This window comes from Lagopus muta, chromosome 7, assembly GCF_023343835.1.
Source record: "Lagopus muta isolate bLagMut1 chromosome 7, bLagMut1 primary, whole genome shotgun sequence".
Classification (NCBI taxonomy): domain Eukaryota; kingdom Metazoa; phylum Chordata; class Aves; order Galliformes; family Phasianidae; genus Lagopus; species Lagopus muta.
In genome coordinates, this window is record NC_064439.1 from 37,857,856 (window position 1) to 37,882,902 (window position 25,047).

General features: G+C 38.7%; 1 protein-coding gene across 6 annotated transcripts in view; it reads right to left on the bottom strand.

Moving 5' to 3' along the window:
- The window catches only part of SLC4A7 (solute carrier family 4 member 7), a 95,241-nt gene that overhangs the window by 47,537 nt on the left and 22,657 nt on the right, over nucleotides 1-25,047 (bottom strand). For 3 of the 6 annotated variants that reach the window (XM_048950705.1, XM_048950704.1, XM_048950700.1), the window contains exons 1-2: nucleotides 24,182-24,283; nucleotides 2,666-2,747 (exon numbers count right to left, since the gene is read on the bottom strand). In XM_048950705.1, coding sequence (XP_048806662.1) covers nucleotides 2,666-2,747; nucleotides 24,182-24,274 — 175 coding nt within the window. In that variant the 5' untranslated portion in view covers nucleotides 24,275-24,283. Of the gene's footprint in view, nucleotides 1-2,665; nucleotides 2,748-11,183; nucleotides 11,288-24,181; nucleotides 24,284-25,047 lie in introns of those variants that run through there. The other 3 variants (XM_048950703.1, XM_048950701.1, XM_048950702.1) reach the window with 2 other exon arrangements.

Below are 25,047 nucleotides of genomic sequence, written 5' to 3' on the forward strand. Positions count from 1 at the left end.
ATCCCATAATGACAGGACCAAAAAATATAGCTTTAGTACTAAGTTATACCTTCTGTGGCATCAAACCAATCAGCATCATTTTGCAGTGGCTTTAAAGCTGCTGAATATCTCCTGTCATTGCTGACTCTCAAGATTTGGTGCTTCACACCATAGCTGAATACAAATAACAGTTTGCTGTCCCTCCTTCAAAATGAATCAACGCGCATTTCTGGAGAGGTTCCAATTTCCTAGAACTCCTTTTCAAGTCAGTGGGGGAACTGGATTGAAACAGCTTGAGGTCTTGAAACACATTACTTAATGTTGCCATAGATCTTTCCAAGGCTACAAGAAAATTTTCACAAGCTTGTAATGAAAAATAATACTATCCAGAGTTTTCCACTGCTTGCAGACAATAATTCTATTTCTCTCCTTGTCAGATTTTAATTCCAGAATTAGAAACAAAGCAGCCCCAAACCTTCATGTCTAGTCTCATCATCGTAGCTTACAATTAGTGATCCCATAATAAACAGCTCTAAGTTCACATACATTTATCATCTAAAACATCCTAAATCTAAGCAACTTCTTTTAGTAAATCTCAGAGAAGTACACTATTCAAATGACTGTATTTACATGCAAAGAAAAACTTACTGTTCTTACTTTGGAACAGTTACCATTGACAGAAGACAAAAAGTACACAGTCTCTGCCTTTCCCCATTCTACCATTAAAAAAAGGTCTGATTTTCTCACAAAACATAATGTAATTGCCAAAAGTATTTTAACACAGAAGTGGGAATACTGATCTACCTGAAGCTTCGGATTTGTGATAATTCTGTCGGAACACATTTTTCTTGTCAGACACTCCTTATTAATTACTTGTTTCATCTCTGCACTGCCAGTGCAGAAAATTATACTGGGCCATTCCAAAGAGAGGGTGAGATAGCCAAAGAAAAGAGGGAAAGGCTGCATGGTTATGAGCAACTGCTCATCTCTCCTTCCAATTGCTATTGACTGAAATACTCATGAAACACACGCATTGGTTTCACCTTAATTTATTCTTTGGCCACAGGAAACAAAGGATATTTTCAGTCAGCAATGCAACTGCTGAAATTGCCTTGAGCAGCCTTAACCTATCTCCCCACCCCTGCCCTGTACCCCTTGCAGCACTGTGCTGGCTGCAACATTCCTGTGCCTGTGCTATCAAGGAGACTGGGGAAGTGATCTGGTTGCTCGTTTGTTCCCATGCCATTTCTGTGCTGAGGCATTCCAGCTGTTGGGTGCACTGACAAATTGCTCCAGCTGAATGTCTGCCTCCTCTTAACCCCTGCCTCTCTGCAAAACACACACATATTTTTTTTGGGTCTTGTCCCAGATAAAAACAAGAGAAGGAGATGAAGGAGACAGCTTAAATCTGCACTGAAGACTTAAATACAAAAACAGACACGAGAGTGGTTTCACACTAGCTTGACTCTATGTGAAGTGCCATTGTTGCCACCTCCACCTCTGTACCTCTCAACCTTACACCACACTTCCTTCCTCCTCTCAATGTTGGCAGACTGGGCAAATTGGTTCAGTGTGCTCAGTTGATGAGATCTTTCTCATTATTTTCCGTTGTAAGGTGTATTTCTTTTTCTGCTGGCTTAAGATATTTAACAAAGCTTACAATACAGTTAGATAGAAAGTATCAGTTCAAGATAGAAAGCAGAAAGAGGAAAGGAAACACAGTAATATGACTGTAGCAACACACAATCACTATAAACTGTGTCATTTGATCATAAAAAAAGAAAATGTGACAGCAACCTGAACTCAACTTTTATCCACTAGAAACTGCTGCTATAATGCTGCTTCAGAATACTGTCACTACTCTCACAAAATACTACTTAATGTAACTACTGATAGCATTCTGGCATTTCACACATGTTAATTAAGCTTCAGAGCACAGGTAACTAAATAAGATTTAAAACATTGCATGTCCTCTGGCTTTTTCTGTTTGCATCATTAACTGGCATGCATGAATTTTCATGCCAATCTACCTCCTTTTCAAGCCATCAAGAAATTAATTCTTAGAAAAAGTATTTAATTTTGCACTTTTCAGTATAAAATGGACTTGATGTATTTTCTTCCTTTTTGCCCTAAATGCAAGATTTGGCATTAAAAAAAAAAGGAAATTAAATAGGATTCCATAATATTTTAACTGATTGCAGACTGACAAATACACAATTCAGTATGAAACTAAAAAACTGACCACCTAAGCAGTGCTTAAAAGCGTATGACCACAGTCACAAAGACAGTAAACTTCCAGATAAGAAAACAAAACATCTTCCTCAAGAGTCCTCTAAGTTTTGACATCATTCATGCTGGGAAACCACCTGCCAAGAATAATCATTTATCCAAAACAACATTCTAATTGATAGTCTCATAAGCAAACCTTTCCCTTAGAAAACTTCAAGAATGTTTTTAAAATATTTTTTTCCTGTGACAGATTCAAAGAACACTGAGGATTTACTAGCATGCAGAGAGATCAAAAGAAACATAGGTCATCTGCAGTTTCCAGGTTTTACTCCTAGAACTGTGTGCCAGCCATAAAATTCAGGTTCCTTTTAGCAATACTGGTTGCACTTGAAGGAAAATAGGTATTTTATCTTAAGGCAAAAAATATATATATTAAACAGAAAAACCCCAAACTCACTCTCTAGTTCTTCTTTCTCAAAGTTTGTATTGATAGTAGAGCTGATTTTGCCCATATCCACAACAGCTTCTTCATCATGACCCTGAAGAAGAAAAAAAAACATGAGCTTAAGTTAAGAACATACAACTAACACTACCTTCTTTTAAATTCCTAAATATACTCTTCAATTCTGAACCTGACAGCCAAAGTGATCTAAAATAATAGAAGTTCATCCCTTAGAAACTGAGAAAGAAAACGAAATTGAAAAACTACTCATACAATTCCTCTAGAAAATATTATTCTGTATTGAAGGAAAACATTTCACTGTTGTTAGAAAATATCAAAATAACAGTATGATTAAAGCTACAAAACCATGTGTCATAAAATAACAAAGAAAAACATGCTATTTGTGTAGAGACAAAAGGGAGGACAATTCAAAGCTTCTTGACTATTATTTACTTCTACAAAAATAACTGCTACTGTACTTTAAGAGATGTTCCTTCAAGTTTAAGAAGAGACTCAAGTGCCTTGGCAAAAGGCAAAAAGATGGGACAAAATTTACATCAAATTCCAACCAGTATCGCAATAAAGATAAAGAAGAGGTGAGGGACACAACACACAGCTGAACAAAGTAGAAAATAAAGGAACCCTCAGAGCAAATGCTGTCTATAGAAATGTAAAACCATTTATATCAACACCCAGAGAGCAGAATTCAAAGCTGGAAATAAATCCACAGATACACTAAACATCATGGCATTTCCTTTGTAAGGCTGTTGATTTCCTCTTATCAAGGATCAGGATACGCATTCCAGGAGTGGAATATTTTTTTAGTTTTACATTCAACAGTAGCAAATCTCCTTCACCAAAACAGAAGGCAAATTTTTAAAAGTTACAGAAGTTCACATTCAGAGATCTTGAACCTGTTTGTTTAGAGAACTAATCCTATGTGAGATTTTCTGGCACAGCTTTTATGAACCACAGGTAATATGAGGGGGTAAAACAGCTCCAGCATCTCTTCTAGATCAAGGATTCAAATAACAAATCTTTTCCCCAGCTTTCAGCAGGTTTTGCATATGCTACAATTCTACCCAATTCATTCTGTTTATGTACAAAGTTAGACAACTGCAGTTGTATCTTCTGTTCAGGTTCCTTTACTAGTGAAATGTTACCACCCATAACACAAAAATGTGATATTTAAAATACATACAGGCTCCAGAATAAGTTATACTCTGAACGCTTCCTCTAATCCCACACAGCACTGTAGAGAACATGCCTAATGCAGCCCTTTGCACACTACTTTTGGCTCGATGTGACAAAGAAACCTTAACATAACTGTTACAGCAACAGGTGTCTCAACATCATCTCAGAACTGACATCTAAACAACTTGAAATTCACCTTTTTCCCAGCAGTTTGTATTTTGCAGAAAGCAGCTCACTCACTAGCTCACCATCCATGGCCTGCTAGCAGAACCAGCTGCCTGCAGTCCTGCTGCCTGCCCTAAGGGCAGGGTTTGGCCATGCACCTCACTACCTGCAATACAAGGCTACCTAATGGAGAATGCTGTCCCTTGCTTTTACCACTCCCCTGGGCAATCACTTCTTTCCTCCACCAGAACCAGATTTATCAGTCATGAAGCTGAATATAAAGAGTTGAACCATTTACTTATTTATTTTTAATAACTGACTCTGTTTTCCAACTCACTAAACTGACTTCTGTCGGGGACATGAAACACCTTGATCCACCACAAGGCACCGGGCTGCTCCTCATCCCTGGAAGGAGCCCAGTGGCACATTTACATAGCTCAATGCAAGATCCGCGATTCGGGTTTCGGGCTGTAACAATGCAAGCTAAATCCTACAGTCTTACAGGGACTGAGAGCCAGTTTTGATATTCACCTAATTTTGACTTTTGAATTACTCAACAGCACAGTGCTGTAGGTGTAGAGGAATGTTTTCTCATAGGGAAGCACTGAGAATGAACATCACCACACTGTATAGCAGCTGTAAGCCAAAACAAGCTGTAACACCCCACTCACCACCCCCAGAAACAACCAAACACACAACTCCTCAGTGCCTCTAAAGCAGGTACTATCACAGCATGTCACCCACACAAAAACAAATCCAAATCATTAAGAAATAGAATGAATATAGAATATAAAGACAACTAATGACCCAGCACACAAAGGAAAAAATAATTTTCAGATGAGATTTCTAATGGATCCCATAACAAGTGCCCTTCCATTTTTGAGAAGGCTGTAACAAAAGCAGTTTGATCACATGAAAAAGGAAAGCAGCTGGCATCATGTAAATAAGGAAGATGTAGAGTAAGGAGTAGCATAAGACAGAACAATCTCATGAAAACTAAATAAAGGATTCTGTCCCTTTGAAATTGAGGATGTCAGGAAGGGTGTTAGCAATTTCTTTTTGTCACTTCAGATGTACTGAAATGGCAGATATGCAAGTATGTCAGAAAAACTGAACTCCTTCACAGCCTAGACCACTAGAGACAATAAATTTCAGGTGATTAAACCAAAGTTTTGTATGGTGCACAAATCTGGGGAGCTATTACAAAGACAAGAATAGTTCATTAATAAAAAAGAAGTGGTAGAAGTTTAGAAAGAGTCACAGTATTAAGATCTCAGAGGTGAAAGGCATTCCTGCCTCCTACATATCACAACAGGATTAAAGAGCCCTCCAGGAGATGCCTCCATAACACAATCAATCTCTGCCATCTCTGGTAACAGTTCTGGAGGTAGGAGAGAAGCAGTGCCAGTAGGAGGTCTCAGCTCTTGATTTTACTGAAGATGTGTTTTCCAGTACAAATTTCGGGGGAAAAAAATTAACATACAAAAAGCCAGTAACAAAAAGAGCTGTAGAAGCAAGCAGCAACACTAAAATGTTCAAGTTAACGATCTGTTGGGGTACCAAATAAATACAGAAAAACATCTAAAACATCTAAAAAACATCATGTGTAACTTTGTTACATTCGTAACACTACACAGGAAGCATCAAGTGTAACCGCTTTCCAGTTTATCTCAGTAACACAAAATAGAAAATAGTGTGTAGTAAACATTACTTCATCGAACCTGATATACAAACAAAGCCAGCATATTACCGGAAAACTCTGAAGCTAGAGATGGAAATAAAGATAATTCAGGCGATCTGTACACTTCAGTCTGTTAAAATTAGAGATGCATGCAGCCACAGAACCCACTAAAATATCATGTATGTAACTTTTTTTTTTCCTCCTCCATTTCTCTTTTAGGATACTCAGAAGCTTGCCAAGCAGTTTTCTAGCAACACAGGAAGACAAGACTCTTCCCAACCTCATTACACAGACCAATGCATACTGAAAGAAAACTACACACACTGGAAAATTCACATGCAAGAAAAGACTAATCTTCTAGCAGTGTTTTCAAACTGTACTTGTTGAATCTCTTATACTGTGATACTACTATTAATCCTTTTCTTTTAATAAGATGCCAACTTTATACATACAAATGCAGCCTTCAAAACCACACCATGTGAAACTTACGTCTTTTGAGATTAGATTACAGAAAGGCATGCATGCCCTTGCAAACCATTCTATCACTATCTCAAAGTACTCAACATATGCAAAGACTCTTCCAAGAATAAACCATTAGCAACCACAAATATCATACATGAAAAAGTATATTATTTATAGCCTTTTGTTTAGAAAGGCACAAAGAGTCATTTTAATTGAACCGTGTTGCCGCTAGCAAGTCCTAGGATACTTTTGCCTCAGGTCAAATAAAAAAAGAAAAATTTAAACCGATTCCAAGCTTCAGCCTTTTCCTTGCTAAAAATAAAGTCTGTAGGGCATAGGTTTCGAGTAATTATAGAAGATCCACCACGTCAGTTTAAGGCAGAAGCAAGAGAAAACTTTCAGCTGGTGAATCAAAATGCATTCCCATTTCAGTTGATCTTTTACTTTATAAACTGTTCAGGATGTAAAAAAGTACAAAGAAATGTAGGACCATTTACAGTTTTGTCAGCTTCCCCTTCTAAGGCACCTAAAGAGAACAGCAGTATCTTAGTAAGCATTCTTCTGCAGTTCATCACCAATTCCATGTGAAACTTCACGCACAGTGATCCCACAGTTGCTCAGTGACAGCTGATGAAGATAAGCCAAAGCAAAACTGAAGACTCACTTCTAAACATGTGTAACTCTTCCCACTAAAAAGACAGAACAACTGAAATGAGAAGGGGTAGCACAAGCAGATCCCAGTCAGCTTTCCAGCTTTTCCCAGCATGAGTATCAGTCCCCTTTAATGCTGCAGACCAAATACAGCTTTCAAGTTCTCTTTTGTGTGGGCCATTCTAGGAGATCCCTACTAGAATTCCCCTTGCCACCTCTGGTTTTCAGGTGTCTTTGTTCAGTAAAGGAGAAGACCTTAAACTTCCTTTTATTGCAAACAACCAGGTACCCAAAAATTGCCCGTGCCTTCTTCACCTGCCTTCCCAAACAAGTGTTTTCGCAAGCCCTACGTTGCGAAAAGCATGAAGGAAAACACTCCAGTTTGCAAGGATTAAGCTGTCAGCCTCCAGCAGCATGTGTCAGTTACTATCTAGCAAAAATATGACGTACTGGCTATGAAATGTAAAGGAAACTTTCCACTGCCATCTGCACATGCTCTTTTCACCACACAGCTCGCCTGCCCTCCTGCACTCACACAGATAGGACAGGCTTCAGAGGGCACACAGCACTAGCATCAGTTTTAAGGTACTTACAATGTAGTTCACTCATATTCTGGTGATAAACAATGATCATGCAGATGACTGATCAGTTAACTTTTGAAATGCAAGTAAATAATCTAATAATGTAATAAACCAATTGTGTTGACAATCATTAAGGTTGGAAAAGGTCACTGAGATCACCTAGTCCAACCACCAACCCATCACCACCATACCCACTGACCACGTCTCTCAGTCTTAGCAAAGTTATGGTTGAACTCAGACAATGCTCATCTGCTCCACTTACATCCATTCAACTGAAGCTCTCCAAGACAGCGCAACTAATTAATTGCAGCACCAGAAGAGAGCACTGGTGTTCATAGGAAGAAGGGCATAGGAGGCAGCACATAAATGTGTATACACACACACACACACACACACACACACACACACAAAAATTATTCCCAGCAGTTCTGGAGATTGTTTGCCTTTTTCTCAACTCAGGCATACAATTCCATGCTACCAGGCAGGAACCCCTACGGCAGAATTTCAACTAGATGCATTTGCTAAAGGGGGATGAGCGCATGGTTAGGTCATTTCCCTCTGTCCCTGGCCCAAAGTACAAAGCTCCTCATTTTGTTGTGTCCTACTACAGCTGTCAACATCATCACACTGAACATACATGCTGCACTGATGGCAACCCCTCTCTGAAGCCCCACAAGTACATTGTACTGTCAGGTCTCCTTCTGCTGGACATGTACTCAGAAAATAGACTCTGCCTATCAAGGTTCCAGCATCAGAAAAATAAAATGAAACACAGAATAATTGCCAATGGTGATCTGCTTTAAGCCAAATAAAGAAATGAAAAACTCTATTTTAAGCACACATCTAACAAAAAAATAACTAAAAAGAGACTATGAAAACTGATTCTGCACCTATTTCCCAGATGTGTGTACAAATGTGTATACATGTAAAAATACAGAAAAAAGACTTTCACTAGATAGGCACACATGCATTGTTTTGTCACACTGCAACTGAAAACATTCAGAATAATTAAGAACTGGTAGGGTAATTCACAATGCATTTCCTAACAGCTTATTTCAGAAGCCTATGTTTCTGTTTAAGCACACATAATACCCCACAGAATCAGACATTAAAATACATCTTCAATTCAGAGAATGCATGTACAGCCTCTTAGCCAATCATTCTGTTTCCCAGAACTGTAAACTAATAAGCAGTAATGCTTCAGGGGAAAAAAAAATTAAAAAAAATTTAAAAAATCAGATACAACCAGTACTTCCTAACTTTATAGAACAAATCAAGTAGCAACAGCAAGTCTGGAAGTACTTAAGATTAGGAACCTTAGAAATAATGCTGCCTGTGACTTCTCATAAGAGATCGACACCAATCACTGGCAGACACCAGCACCAGGTCTGTGCCCCAGCTCTCCTCTAATACTTTCGGTGCACTGACCTGTCTTATGCAAAGGACTTTTGACCTGGATCCCCTGCAGGAACCAGTAACAGCAGCACATAAGAAGTTCTAAATAGATAGTTTTACTTCTGTCAGAATGATTCCCCTTTAAATCAGAGGTAAGATGAGACGACAGTGGGGAGGAGGCAGGCATCTCCAGTTGTTGGCGCCTTGAAGGACATGCAGGATGTGAAAATCAAAAATTCTTTCTAAACAGTAATAAGTCAAGACATAGGTAAGAACAAAACTAGTAGAAACAGAAAACTTTCCAGTTTTAAAACAGAAATCATACTGTACAGATGGGTTCCCTTGGGCCTATTTGTTACGTTCTCATTTGCTGGAGAAACAGCTGTTTTCCTGATATTTTCTTGTCCCGTTATCACAGCAGTAGCTATTTTCCAAGCACTACAGGAAAGACACAATGCAGCTCCAGGGCTTTGGGTCCCCCCACCTCCTCCTTCCTGCGGATTTTATCCGTGGTTATCCCACTGCTGTTACACAACTACCCTCACAAGTCGATGGGAATCCTTCCCAAAGCAATATTCAGAGCCACACAGGGAAGCTGCACAGATTTCAGTAAGACCACAGCTATAGAAAAAGAGGTTAGCAATATTTAAAGAAGTTTCTCTAGCCTACTAATCCTCTAATTAACTGCTCAGCTTATCCTACTGAATACTGAACTCTGACCAACCCGCTTCTAGAATTCTCACAACAAGCACAGGAGCTACACAAGTCTTCAGTTTGGATAAATAAGACCAAAAGACATCAACAGAATCAGCTGACTCTATGGATGCTGCATTTCACTTTTTCAAAACTGTACATGAAGTAAGGAAAGAAATGTACATATATTAATCTAAAAACAGTTACCATTTTTGGAAGAAAAATAAAAAAACAGCTCTAGAAAACTGTAATATTTTAATATCTTTTCCTTCCTGCACAGTTGAACATATAAACTAGTTATTCATAAACATTAAAAGTAATATCATTTCAGTGTTTCTAGCAAACATTAATCAGGTCACTGTCTGGCTGAGCACCACAACCTGCAGGAGAAGTCTTGGCTCTGACCAATCGCACAGCAGTCTTTATACCATAACCACAAGGCCTTTTACTAATCACAGTGCAAAACAAAGTGAATTCAACCCGGGTGCTCTGTGAGCTCGGAAATTTACTACTGAAGTTAGCAAATAATGTCACCACTCCAACAGAAGGTGTCAAGTTGCGTGTTTAAGAGCCCAGTTGTCATTTTACAAAGTGCATTCTATCACTGCCTCACAGCAGTGGGTTTCATTCAAAAATACGTGGCTCATTTCAGTTCAATTATTTCTCAAATTACAGTTTAAAAAGCTCAACAGTCAAATAATGAAAGGATCCGTAAATACCAATAATATGCCAAACTGCAGTCATTCTGGTGTATGCACACCCTTCAGGCTTTCCATCAGCTTTAACCAGTGCCTGCCCCTACCAATACGTGGACGCTGAGACAGCCCTGTGCCGAGTTCAAAGCAGCACCACAATGAAAATCAGGAACCAAATGCTGCATGAAAGCACCACAATTAGATGTATGCCAACATGTGTAAATGAAATGCTTGTTATGTTCATATAGGAAAATAGAAAATTTAGCAGTCTTCTCATAAAACTTGCATTAAATAATTCAAGGATTTTTAAAGGCTTACAGCTTTGGAAAATTCCACCCCATAGATGTTAGTTTCCAGGGAACTATAAAGTAGCAATCCCCATTACCTGCTGCACTGCATTAGTTTTAGTATTAGCGATAAAGACTGCCTATATGAGAACAAAGCAAAGTTCATAACGCTGGCATTAATGTCCACTGCTTCACTGCAGAAATCCCCACAAATGCATTTTTATAGCCATGCTGCTCAAGTCAGAAGAAAACACCCAGGAACATTTGACTTGTAACAGAACTCATTGCATTCGCTGCCGTGGCATTTTTGGGGAGGAGGAGGGGTGGGAGTGGTGGCATGAAGAGGAAAAATTAATTCACTATTTCAGGAATAGAAACTCCCCTGCTACCCTTGCACAGAATTACTCACAGCCACAGTTGGTAACCTTCAGATTAAGGAAAATTGACTCAAAACAATACACACAAAACAATCCACTCTCAAAATCTGGTAGTATACACTTGTGCTTGTACAAGCAAACCTTCTTTCAATATTAAGCCAGTTACTACACCTCAGCAACTCTAATTACACAGAAATCTCTCCAACAGCATAGAAGCACCGCTGCTTCCAGTCTGTCTTACCCCATCAGACCTTTCCTTCACCAACAGGATAGCGCACAGCACTCAGAGAGCAAAGCCCTGCACCCAAACTGACTCGCACCCTTTGGGAGCCACGCACTGCTGTGTACATACATGTTGCACTCTCTTCCCCGGCGGAGCTCCTTCCATGCTACCCGCAGTGCCCTCGCACAGCGCTCCCGGAGCTGGGCGGCCGCACACAGGCAGCTGCACGTACAGGACTGCCGCACGTCTGCAACTCACGGGAGGGCCCAGGGGAACGGCTCCCGTCCACAGCCAATCACACCTCGCAGGCCTCCCATCTCCCAGGACGCTGAGGGTCGCAGGGCAGCAGAAGGAGCACAGCGGTGCGTCTCTGATTCCTGCTCAGAGAATACCAAAAAAGGAGCTGAAATGGAGCTTGGGACTTTGCATTTTCTGCAGCAGCCACAGCTGAGGACAGCTACAATGTTATACTTCCATGCTGATCCAAGCCTTCCTTAGCTCTATGAAATGAAATGTACCTTGGTTCCTAGAAGTCAAAACATCTGCTAAGCGCGTTTACAGCCATGTCACCGACCCTCCACTGAGCACTCATTCCAAAGCAGTTTTTTTTTTTTCCTGACATAAACCTTATGTTCTCAATCTGCAGAATGAACTAGGGATAACTAAAAAATCCTCGTGCAGTTTGCTTCCATTCTAGTAAAAAGATGTTCACCAACAAGTATGTGTGTGTGTGTGTGTGTGTGTAGGCCTTTTCTCCTCCAAGCTGCTAAAGGCCCTCTTTGCTGCTACACAGATGACTGAACAATTTAATAGGAAGAACAAAGGTAATGAAGGGAGCAGACATTCTCACTCCTACTTAGGTCTTCTCAGCTGAGCACCCCAACCACACCTATGCTGTCCTGGATACAGAGCGCAGATATCCACAGTCCTTCAGCTACTCTGCTAGCAACATGGCTATGCTGAACTGTATTTTGGGGTAGCTCTCCTGTATTTTAAAGCAGCCTTCCTTAGCAAAAACCTGAAATAAAATTATTTTAATTTCCACCAAGAGTGCAAAGTAGGTTTCTTCTGGGTGAGGTGAAAAGCCATCTACTCCTTTGGGGCAGAATACTTTTTTTTTTTTTTTCGAGGTGGGGTGGTTGGGCCAGTAGAGGGGTTGGGCCACCCCTTTATTGTTGGAATTTTGTTAAACAGAAAGAATACTTATTTGGTTTGGGAATTTAAAAAAAAAAAAAAGAAAAAAAAAAAAAAGAAAAAAAAAAAAAAAGAAAAGAAAACTGTTGCAGCAGTTTACTGATTTTTTTTTTTAAATTATTTTTTATTTTTTGTCTGTAGTCAAATGGTTCCCAGTTAACAGTCACTCAGCCTTGGAACAAACTAAAAAAACACTCCAAATATTTCTTCCTTTAAAAAGAAATAGAAAACAACATACACGTAGAGCCATGCTCAAAACCCAACGCTGTAAAGATTAAACGAGTCTTTTTCAAACAGACTCAAGTTTTCATCTTTTAAGCCTCATAACAAAATACTTTGTGGATAAAAGTCTGCTCTCACCTAAAAGTAAATACCAAAGTTTTACTTAAGATGGGAAGTTATGCAGTAACTCACAACTGCAACTGCCTCAACATGCTTAACTACAGAAAGAACTGTTCCGAAACAAACTGAAGCCAACTATACCCAAAACTATCCTGTCCTTGAACGTGTTCAGTGACAACAGCATGAGAACTCAGAGCTAAACTATTTGTGCTACAGCAACATTTCAACCACATATCTGATGTTCCACATGATTCTTTATGAAGTGTATGAGGGCTTGGTAGCTATCATAAACATTTTGTCCATCAGTCTTTCCTCCTAATTTTCACTTTCAGACTTGTTCAAGGTGCATTTCATGTCACTTGTTACAATCAGCTTCTGGATCAATTATCAAAATATCCCTTATCACATATTATCATTAATACATCAACCAGCAGGCCACATCTATTACTATAGCCACAAACTCTTCTTTTCTAACCTCCAAATTTTGCTCTTGAGATGACCGAGCAGTTACCAGCCCAGTCTATCATGCAGTGCCAGCAACCTGCTTTCCAGGGCTTCTGCTGCATCTCCAGGGATGTGCTCTCAGCACAGGCTCACACATGGAAGTCACACTTAGCAGATAGATACGGGCACAAGGAAATTGAGAGCTTGTTGGAGGCCACAGTGCCATATACACATCTAAACTGAGGGACTGGTAGATCTAGATAAGGTTTGTACCGTTACTTTAAAAATTTCTCCCTCAGAAATAGGATTTTTGAGTTGCATCCAACTCAGCCCTTCCTTGTAGAAATCATACAAGTCATACAAGGTCAACTCTATAATCTTCTTGAATGTAGCCCATCCATGAAAGAGCATCATCTCTTCCTTTTCAGTTGTACCAAGTACCACTAAAGATGGTTTTGTTCAGCTTCTTTATTATACGGGAACCTACTAGCCTATACTAAGCAGAGTTCTCTATAATACCAATTAAATACATTATTCCTCTTAGTAGACATAATTCTCTTAGCAAGGAAAAACAGAACCCATGGTAGGCAGTGGCTCATCATTTAACAAAATGAAGTCACTCATAAGAATAAGAGCTTGACTGCATACAAGAATTTTTTAGAACACAGCTTCCACAAAACAGCTAGGTCACAAGAGGTGCATCTACACAGCGCATGTCAGCTTGCTTTACTTTGTATAGGCACGTACTCGCTATCTGCGTGTTTACAAAACCACAGCAGTGTTCTGCACTGATACTCTCTGGTGTGCTGCCCTACTGGTGAACTCTGGGATTTCTCAGGCTGCTGTAAGCCACTGGGACCCAGAGCATCACGCAGGCTGAGAGCTGAACTCTTGTAAAGTTGCACAATCACACACCATTGGGAGTGCTGCAATTCTAGTACCTAGAGGATAATACTGAAGGTTGCAGTTTGAATAAACATCAATGGTGAGATTACTACGCATTCCATCGTATAGATTACTTTGTTACTCATCCTGAAGTTCTGATTTGGATACACAACATGAAGTTGAAAAAAAAAATTACGCCACATTTTAGAGTATGTACTTTCTGTACTCAGAAACATCCTCCTGTAGAGATTGATGGAAGAAATTCCTGTTCAAACATAACTCTGTCAAGAATTTTGCTTTCACATGTATGAGCAAGTGGTCACCATGCAAATAGCTTTGAGCTAGCTAGTGCTTTTTTCTTATTTCTTTTTTTCCTGGCAGGAGGATGCTTTCCAAATTCAAAGCTACTCCCTGTATATCTACAACATGTCTCTCAACAGTCAGTTTTACATAAGTTTGTCTCTAGGCCTTTTGGCAACATTTTTGACAGATATTCTAGTTTTCCTTATCTTAAAGTAGTCTCAGATCGCCACCTAAATCTACAAGAAGTATGAACCAGAGCTGTTTCAACACCATTAAGACAATCTAACCAAGCTCATATATTTATGTTCCATAGTCACTTGCACAAACATGAAACATTCATCCCCTAGAGTAATAGATGGCACAGAATGAACACTAGATGAGTCCAGATATGAAGCAACATAATATGGGACAGATAAAATTAACTTGTTTGTACTGACGTTATTTGAAGTATACGCAAACCAAATTCTTATCCTGACTGTAAATTCTCAGGCAAGAAAAGAAAAAAACAAGGGAGGGATCCATGCATTCAGTTATGACACTCTCAAATTTTATCAAATCGAAGTGCACCCACATAGAACAGCTCCCGTACAAGATCAAACATCAGCAGATAACACATAAAATATTACTCTAGGAATGTTGTAAAAATTGACTAATTATTCACCTACACGTTTCCCTTGACATAGAAGTAGATCATGAGTCTCGCCAGCTCCCATGAATCTGAGGTCCAACTCTTCACCTTCAGCTTTCCCTGTCTTTATTCACATAATTGCATCCCAAACAAATATCTATGTGATAATTCACTGATAACACATTTACTCTTACACTGATGAACAATTTTACCTACAAATCAATGTACAGCAAGCTGTAGCATGAAGGTAAGGCAATGATTAGAGATTCTGATAAAGAAAGAGGTAACAGTTCCAGCAATCCATGTGCATCTTAGTAGCAAAGAGGACAGTAACAGAACACTGTAATTGCCTTTCTTGTGATAGTGCTGGCAAACATGGGAGCCAAGAACATACCAGGCCAGGGTATTCAGCAAAAAGCCAGCCCTAATAACATTGTGCCACTTCAGCTGTGAAGTCACTGCTGCCAAGTTGGCACCAGTAGCATCAGGAGGGTGTCTGCCCCAGGTAGCAAAGACAGGACCATGGGGGCATTTTCAGCTGAGATGGACATGCCCTGCAGAGGAGCCCTATCCTAAAGTTGGATAAAATCAACTCAGCTCTTGATTAGTTTGGGTAAAGTCAACAGTTCAATGGACAACGTTTAAGAGAAAAAAATCTGACAGATCCAGAAAATTAGTTAGGAAAGAAAACCCACACCTCTTCTGAATCCACACCACCCTTTTTCTGAAGAGCAATCATTAAAACTAGACTTTGTAATACTTAACTACAATATTATTTTTTCTTTATTCAGTAATCATGTAGACGAATCTACACAGTAGTGTTTCCAAGACAGATGCACAAAGAAGAACAAAAATTAACACTGTAGGACTATGACTGAAAACTCATGATTTGAGTGGCTACTTAATTAAAACTGTCCACGCATCCAATAGGCAAATTATTTGTTATCTGATCTAACAAACGCTTGGAATTCTCTACTTCAGACAATGTTACCATTTAAACTGAGTTTTAACCAGCCTACTACCAAAAAAAGGTGCTTTCTTAAAAATTTACCCAAACCACATAGAAATGTTTTTCATCATTTTGGATAAGCAATATAAGTTAACTGTCTTGTTAATACAGCAGTAAGATCACAGTATCATGCAGGTTAATCACTGTGCCACCACCCAGTGGCAAAAATACTGGCTTCAAAAAGACAGATTTCAAGTCAAATTCAAAAATGAAACAGAATTTACACAAGCTTTTATTCTGACTTCTGGAAGACAGGCTATTATCTAGTTTTGCATAAGGTCTACTTGTAATTTACCAACACAATTTTCTCATATGGCAAATATGAACTTTCAGAACAAGCCTGTTCCAGGCCTATGCTTTCCGAGATGCAATCATGGCAATTCCGATCCAGCCCTACGAACCTTAAAGCTTCGCTATGTCAAACTACACCCTTTGGTACATACTCTCCTCCTGCGTTCTCTCTCCAAACTGGAAACAAGTTTCGAAAGCTTTAAGATGTCCTTATGAACATGAACAACCCCATTAAACGTCAGAAAAATAAAATGCTAACTTAAACACACAGTAAACCAAACATTAGAGAAATGAATCAAATACATACTTTGCACTGGAGACCTACACAAAAGATCTTCCATCAACATGACTCAAATATGCTGTATCCAATGGCTTCAAGCACTTTGGCCCAGGCATTTGTAATTCAGTATTTTAGAGCCACTATGGAATTTTTAAATATTATCAGGAAAAATGCAAGTGTTTAACCCCACAATGGCAACTGCACGTTATAGCCAAGTCACATTTCTACAGACATTAGACAAGGAAGAGCAGATAAAACAAAACACTGCTTGGTATTTTCTAACAACTTGGATACCAAGTCTCCAAAACAAGAATACATTTCCGGAACTATCAAATCTGTAGAGAAATCATCTATCTGCACAGAAACAAAGACCTGCTTTTACTGTAACATACAAAGAAAAAGTTAACTACAGCTTACAGCCACGGGGACGTCACTGCAACAAGCAAATTTCTGCCACCAGATAACTTAATTACACATGCACAAATAGCAATGTAAATGTTTAACCATGGTGGTAGGTTTTTGTTTTTTTTTTTATTGGGGGGAGCAGAAGGGGTTATTAAGGGTATTTACAGAGAAATCTTCACTTCTATTAAATGAGTTATGTGAAATGAAATTTGAGATATAGGAGAAACAACAGTTAAGAGTAGAAATACTGAAACCTTCCCACCAAAAGCCAAAATCAACACTTAGAGAAATAAACAGAAAGAAAATTGAATATTCCTGCCCTCTGGGCAAATCCCCATGCCTATAATGATAATGTACTCATTTGCCTAGGTTATAACCATATTATAAGCAACTTCCTACTCTATTTTTCTTTTTATTCAATGTTATTTTGCCTAAGCTGCTGTAAGTTGGTTAAGTAGTCATAATCAAATGAGGTTGTACCAACATGGCACTCATCTTCAGTAGAAAACAGTACCTTCTTATTGAAATTTTAATCACCCTTGAAGAAAACTAGATATTTTGGGAAAGACAACATCACAGCTTTTGGTGATCTAGGTGTTCTTTTCAGAGCTTTTGTCTGGGCTGCAATTCATTTAAATAAAAGCAGTAGATTTCATACTCTGACTTTAGGAACCATTTACATTTCCTCAAAAACAGATTTCTAAAAGATCTTAGAAATTTCATAGTTACCTTCCTTGAGCATCAAAAAAAAAAAAAAAAAAAAAAAAAAAAGAAAAACCAATACTAGCAGATGTATTACTAAGAAAGGAATATAAAGAATAATAATGTGTATTCGAAGCTTGTTTCAATTTCTGACTGACCCCATATGATAAATGCTTTTTTTTTTTTTTAAATAGCATGTAATGTTACCAGCAGCTTATACTGATTCATACACGCACACGCGCTCCTAATCAGCATCATCACTAACGTAATCGACAATGGAGATATCTGTACCACAATGCCAGACTCTGAGAACCACCACGTCAGCATGCTTCATCTCTAGTCTGGGTCTTAGTTTGAATTTAGAAGGCAAGCCTGCATGGCTAAAAGCTCTGAAAGAATTAAGTAGCATTAGGAGACAAAGATAGATACACAGGTTTAGAAGATGCCATTAGCAGCACTCACAGATTGTTTATAACAAAGAGGGTGGAGGAAGAGGGTGGAAGAGAGTTCAGAAGTTTCCTGGAACTCACCCCTTTCCTTTTTCTTTAAATAATCATTTGCCTACTTTTATAGTCCTACATCCTTATTGGCATTTTAAAGCAGAATTATATTCCACAGAAAAGCTTACTCAAGCAAAGAAACAAAAAAATGCAGTTAACTACTCAAATATTTTCTAGACGTTGCAAATTAACCTCACTAGTCCAGAAACCTATCAAGACACTTATCAAACTATGCATTTAATGGAAAACACAAATACAGGAAACACATCTATGCTTACATTGCTAAAAAATCAAGTATTCTTAACCTTTCATATCCATTCTAAAACACTGACTCAAATACACTTTCTAGATTCTTATCTTTGTCACCAAGATTTTATGGACCAAAGGCTACAAGGATGCAACACAAAATACCCTCTCTTCAAGCAGTTTTTACTGGAACTTAGGAAACTACAGAAGAAAAATATCAATATTTTTCAAGAAAACAAAATCCACAGCTGATTCTCAGAATTTTCTAAAAGAGATCAAATCCAGAAGCCTCCACTTACGTGTAGTTCTGTTACTCACAAATAATATTGTGACACATAAGTATTCACATAAGAATCTCTGTATCAAGGAGCGTGAAGGTGATGAAAAAGCCACTAAAGAAGGGCAGCAATCAAAGGAGTTACAATTCATATCTGCATGATACTAACAGATAATCTAAGAAGAACATAACTCTTCCATCCTATACTTGCCAATTAGAAACCACTTTACAAATGCATTGTGAGCAGGCCTTGAAGTACAGGCTCTCTCCACTACGGTAACAAACTAAAAAAAAAAAAAAAAAAAGTATTAATTAAGTAATTAGCATTTAAAACCAACCCTCAGCTGGAAGGGAAGACAGATTGTGCTATGCTCCAGACTTCTCAGTTCTGCAGTAGCTATATGCTGGGTGGCCCTTTCTGAGTTGAAAAGAATGCTAGCTTGTTGCTCTGCCCCTCTTGTAGGGTCCTGGATACAGGAACACATCCAATTATTCAGTTTAAAACAAGTAAATCTGGCACTGCTTCATTGTATCTAGTCTATTAACAACTTTGAAGAAACATTATCTCCATTAATAAGATAATACTAAAGACAAAGGGAAAACAGGATTGTTTTCGTAATTTTCTGATATTTCTCCTAACAAAACTGATTTACTGGGATCTAAGGGGTTTAGAAACACTTTCTTCTGTAATACAGACGGCACCAAACAGGGAAAACCAAAACTTTGAAGAAGTTTACATCCAGGAGATCATTTTACAGTTCAGTTTTCATTTCTATCTCTTTAACATCAGGCCACTGGAAAGTTGCTGTGGGTCTCTGTGTAGTTACTAAAGAAATAAAGCAGGCACTTCACTAGTAGCTTAGCAACCCATGTGAAAGTGAACCAGAAGAGTAACATGTTAATTCTGTGCAGCTTGAAAGAACTCAGTGTTTAGATATATACAAAGCAGTATGCAACACCTAAGTAGAACTGCAAGCACCCTCCTTCCAACTTAAACACAGGGGCATTTGTCTGCAGCCACCAACGGAAACTCCACTGCTGCAACACAAGTCACTGCCGATCCTTGCAGGTACGTGGAGAAAACACCAACTTCTCCAGAGTCCCAAACCATTTTCTAGGGGAAACATTCCATAGGACTCTTTTCACATCACTGCGTACAGACTCGCTCACACACTTAGTGACAGTACACTTAGTGACAATCTAATTCCTTTGAGGCCACCTGTCAACAGATCAGGCTATGGATAAAAGCCAAAGTTTTTCCTAACAAAGAAAAGCATTAGATATTTTACGCCAAAGCTGGAAACCAAAACAAATGGGAAAGTAAGAAAATATCCCTTGCCAAGGGATATTTTCCAAAACTTACCTCTGTTTCTAGCTGTTACACGTGAATTTCCCATAGAACTCTGGAGAAGGGCCATGAAGGGCCTCTCATGGAACTCTCATGAAGGGCCACAGAAGGACACACACACAAGCTCCCCATCACCTGTTATCACTTTTCACAAGTCTCTTCCTCAATCATTATCTTATTTTAATGGTTCCTATATAAGCAACAGGAGATTGAAAACAGTTCCTCAGTTTGTTCCCTCCTCTTCCCTTCTGTACTTTGCTTCAGGAATACTACCAGATTCAGAAGATGTTTATCACAGAATCAAAGAACTGTAGGAACTGGAAGGGACCTCTAGAGATCATTGAGTCCAACCCCACTGCCAAAGCAGGCTCCCTAGACCAGGTTGCACAGGTAGGCATCCAGGAGAGACTTGAATATCTCCAGGGAAGGAGACTCCACAACCTCTCTGGGTAACCTGTTCTAGTACTCCATCACCCTTAGTGTGAAGAACTTCTTATGCACATCTATGAAGAACTTCCTATGCTCCAGTTTGTGGCCTTCTCCCCTTGTCCTATCACTACACACCACTGAAGAGTCTGACCTCGTCCATTTGCCTCCCGCATCTGAGATACTTATAGATATTGATCAGATCCCCTCTGAGTCTTCTTTTCGCAAGGCTGAACACACCCAGGTTGTTCAGCCTTTCCTCATAAGGGAGGTACTCCAGGCCCTTTATCATCTTCATGGCTCTTCGCTGGACTCTTTTCCCTGTCCTTTTTGCACTGGGGAGCCCACAACAATCCATCATCAGTAAACGAAACAGTAAACTTGCACAATAAAAAAAAAAATTGATATTTCTGTAGTGACACTTGAGACAAGAAAGGCAGTTTATCCTGTCTTTGCCCCAAGCCCATTTCATACTGCCAAACAACTGAAGCAAGAAACAGGTTCTCCATACCATAATGTTGTCTTGATGTTCACATTCTTGTGCCATATCACCACGTATCATCTTGATCCTCAAGGCTTCAAAACAAATAGTAGCAATGCAAAAGTCACAAGACCCAATATCTCATCTTGGAAGTATGTGTTATTTATTCTTAAGTGAAAACTCATGTATGTTGTACGCATACATCACACTTCTTGAAACAAGCACAAATACAAATACAGACATCCCTTCCGTCACTTCCTGTGCACTCAGTTCCACTGCCTTCCCAAGCCAGAACCCAGCTTGGGCTTCCAGCAGCATCCACAGCACCTTGCTCGGACACCTGTACTGCTATTGTTTAGATCTCTTGCCACCTCTACAGCATCTAAAACAAACTTATGTCTAGAGACAGTGACATCTTTCTCTAGCAGCCATTTCTGAAAACAGGTACACCTTTGCCTGGTTCCCTGGTGCTTCTGCTGCCACCAAATTCACCCTGGTTCTGGTCCCCCAGCACCTGGAAGTAGCACTTGTGACCTCCCCCTAATCGCAGTAGCCTCTTATGGCAACAGATCAGACTGCAGCTCCAATCGCTTGACCTGAACCACCTAACCAGTGCTTATCAAGCTCTTACAGACCTTTTCCAAGGGTAACTGGCAGAAAAAAAAAAGAAAAAAAAAAATTAAGCTTCTTGCCAGGAAGTTAATTACCTGTGAATGCATTAATCATCACTATATAATTTTGAAGTCTTGACCTATTCTCCTCCCTCTCCCCCACAAGAAACTCAACCACAGAGCTGCTTGGTATGGACAAGCAGATAAATCTTCAAGCTCTGTACACACTTCAGAATAATATAATCTGGAGGAAGGCCACCCGGTTGGACAGCTACTGTTAGTGTACAAATTCTCACCTTACATATTCTCCAGGACTGGCGCATCATACTCAGACACCTGGGCCACTGCTACCACAGTGCAAACAAAGTAAACATCTTGTCATATAACGAACCAGTGACTGTAACAGAGACAAATTAGTCACCCTACTTAGCAAAACAGCGCATTCTAAATTATTTGCTGTATTCAGATCAGCTAACATTCCGTAATCAAATTAAATTATAATAAGTTGCACCAACACCAACAAGAAAAGCACACTGAAACTTCCTGTTTTCCTTTATTTTAAGATGTACAGGCCCAGCTCAACTCAATACGTAACAAAGAGCCTGGTACATACAGACTAGCTAACACAGAGAGAACAGTCCACACAGCCAAGAGACCTCAGAGCACTCAGACTAGCAATTGTATCTTTCCAGCTGCCAACACTGGACTGAGGGTTCAGCACTGAGTTGTACCTCAATGCAAAGAAAGAAGAGGCTCAACCATTTTGCTACTACTCACCAACAGAACCATAAACAACCGCATTACAGCACAGATATCACTAACTACACATTAATACATTCAGAAATAACACAAGCTGACTATTATTTACAGATAATATTTTTCTGTTACAGATTGAAGTTCTTCATCTTCACTATGCCTTTATAACTGAGAAACAGGATTCACTTCATTAAGATACCCTGAAAATCAGCACATTATTCTCATTGAGTAGATGGGAAAACTTTGTTTTGGTTTGCTTTAAGTCAGAGAACTACAGGGAAAAGTAGAATTAGCAGTACTCAATTTGAGACATCTAACAATTTTTTAGTCTATTGTATGCACTCAAAACTCAGCATACAAATAGTATATATTTTCTTTGGTTTGAGGCACATTAAGTTTCTTCAGCCCCCTATTTGTATTTTGGCTTTCACTTGTGTCTCCTTCACAGCAGAAGTAACTTACTCATGCTCAAGAATTAAAAATCTCAGACTAGCACCATTTGTTAACACCAAATATAATACTACCATCTTATTTCTCAATTTCTGCAAACCAACTGGCTACCTACCAAGCAAGAATGCATTGTACAGAAGTTGAGTTACAAAACTGTGAAATTTAATTGCATATAAATGGATTCCTGATTTAAGTATATTTAAGCATGTCAAACAAATGACTGAGAATCATTTGGGCATGGTACTGTCCCATACAAAAAAAAATAGTTTAAGCTAGCACTCCACCAATATTTAATTTGCTCTTTCTTGGAGATCAGATGAGATCAGACCCAAAGTTTTTTTGGGTTCCACTGTTCTGAAGCTTGAATCTGTAATTTCACACAGTTTAAATTAATGGTCATCCTACTAACTTTAATGAAAAGCACTCTCAATTTTTGAACAAACTGATCTTCAGCTGAAGCACTAGCTGGACATATCTGAGTATAAAGCAAGACTCAAGAGCATCTGTCCTTCCCATATGCACATACACAGTTGTATGTTACAGTAAAAGCAAAGTTAATATAGCAGAGTACATTACAAAATAAGTACATCAAATTGAAACTGGTTATATTTTTAAAGAATTTAAATTGCAATCTCTTTATATAGCACCAGCAGTTAGATGGCAAGACTGATGCCAAGCAAAAAATGCTGCTGATATTCTTCCTTTTTTTTTGACATGTGCACAATGGCAGTTTTGAAAGCTCAAAGATTTGCACGCACACAAAAAAAAAAACCATTCAGAGAAGTTTTAATAATTTTCCTTGTGTTTACAATGTAGCTTTCCAGTAACTCTTATGAACACTTAATTTAAGCTGAAAAATGTCTCTCCACCCTATAGTTATGTAACTATTTGCAAATCAACCAAATATTAACGACAAAAATATATGTCTGCTTAAATTCCTTTCTGGTATCTGACAATGGCAGGCAAGCCCAGCAATGTTAATAAAATCAGGTTGAAAAAGGAAAGGACTGCTGCTGCTCTTGCGTTTTATCACTTCCTTAAGTGAGTCATAACAATCATCTGATGCTATCTGTTTGTTTTTATATAAACAGTCTTAAAATGCATGGCTGGTGGAGTGCAGTTACTTGACAAACAGAAAATGAAGAAATTTACCATCAACAGCAACACCAACTGCAGCTATTCACTACAAAGTTTCTCACTTCCTTTTTCATACACTAGGTCTGCCTCAAAATATGTTTGACGTGTGAAAGAAATGTGTGTGCTTACACTCAAAATATACACACACTTACACAGTAGTATATCCTCACAATAGTGAGGTACAAGCCAAAGAGGAAAAAGCATACAAAACACACTATCCCTAAAACAGTTTAAGTATAATCTTTTAATCTTCTTTTTTTTTTTTTTTTTTTAAGAGAAACAAAGAAGTAATAAATCTAGCAATAGTCTAAATAATAATCCCACCTTATTGTTTAGCAAGCTAATTAAAGAACATGCAATCAGTTCTTTGACTTCACGAATTATTCAAAGAATGCACAAATGTGTAACATACTCTTGGTTTGTTCCAGAGCAGCACTGCAAAGGTAATTTGTAACCCTGTGGTCCAAAAGCTTTCTTCCATCAGGAACATATTCATCATCTTCATATTAACAAAATACATTCCTGCTCTTCTTAAGCTTATTTTAATAGCCTTTGGAAATTAAATAAAGACATCCCATCTGAGTCTCAAAGCAAACGCATACCACCTCTCTGAAAAGACAAAAGAAACCTTTGAGAGAATACACCTGAAAACCAGAGCAGGACAGGTTATTAGCCAAAGGACAACATCTCTCAGAAGCTACAGTTGTGTCCAAGTGAAGCAAATACAAAGAATCATAGAGATGGTAGTTTCAATGTAGCCACACAATAAGTAGCAAATACACATCAAAATTTAAAGTAGCAGTATCTTTTCAACTGTAATGGAAGCAAGAATGACTGCTATGAAATCTATATGCAAGAGATAATCAAGACAGAAAATTAATGTTCAAAGTAGATCAGGCTACTGCACGAAACCAGGAGTTTTTTTTTCCATTCAGGCTCACAATGAAGAAACTCAAGCTCCTGAAATGCCTCAACCTGTCAAACTGCCCTTAACTTCAAGGGCTAATGTCACAGTTGCTTAACGAGTCAGGTATAAGAACAGCTTTCACTTGATTTCATAACACCACTTTCTATTTCACAAATTCACAGTACTTCCTACTGCATTCTTAATTATGCTTCCATTACTTTGTTTTCAAGGTTTGTAAACTCTGTAGACTTTAAGCTTCCTAGCTTTTCAACCAGGAAGGCTGTAGCATGGAAATGACTCGCCCCAACAACACCTGTAACAGACATCAGCAACCACAGCAGCTCCCAGATCTTTCAGAAAACAGAACATTA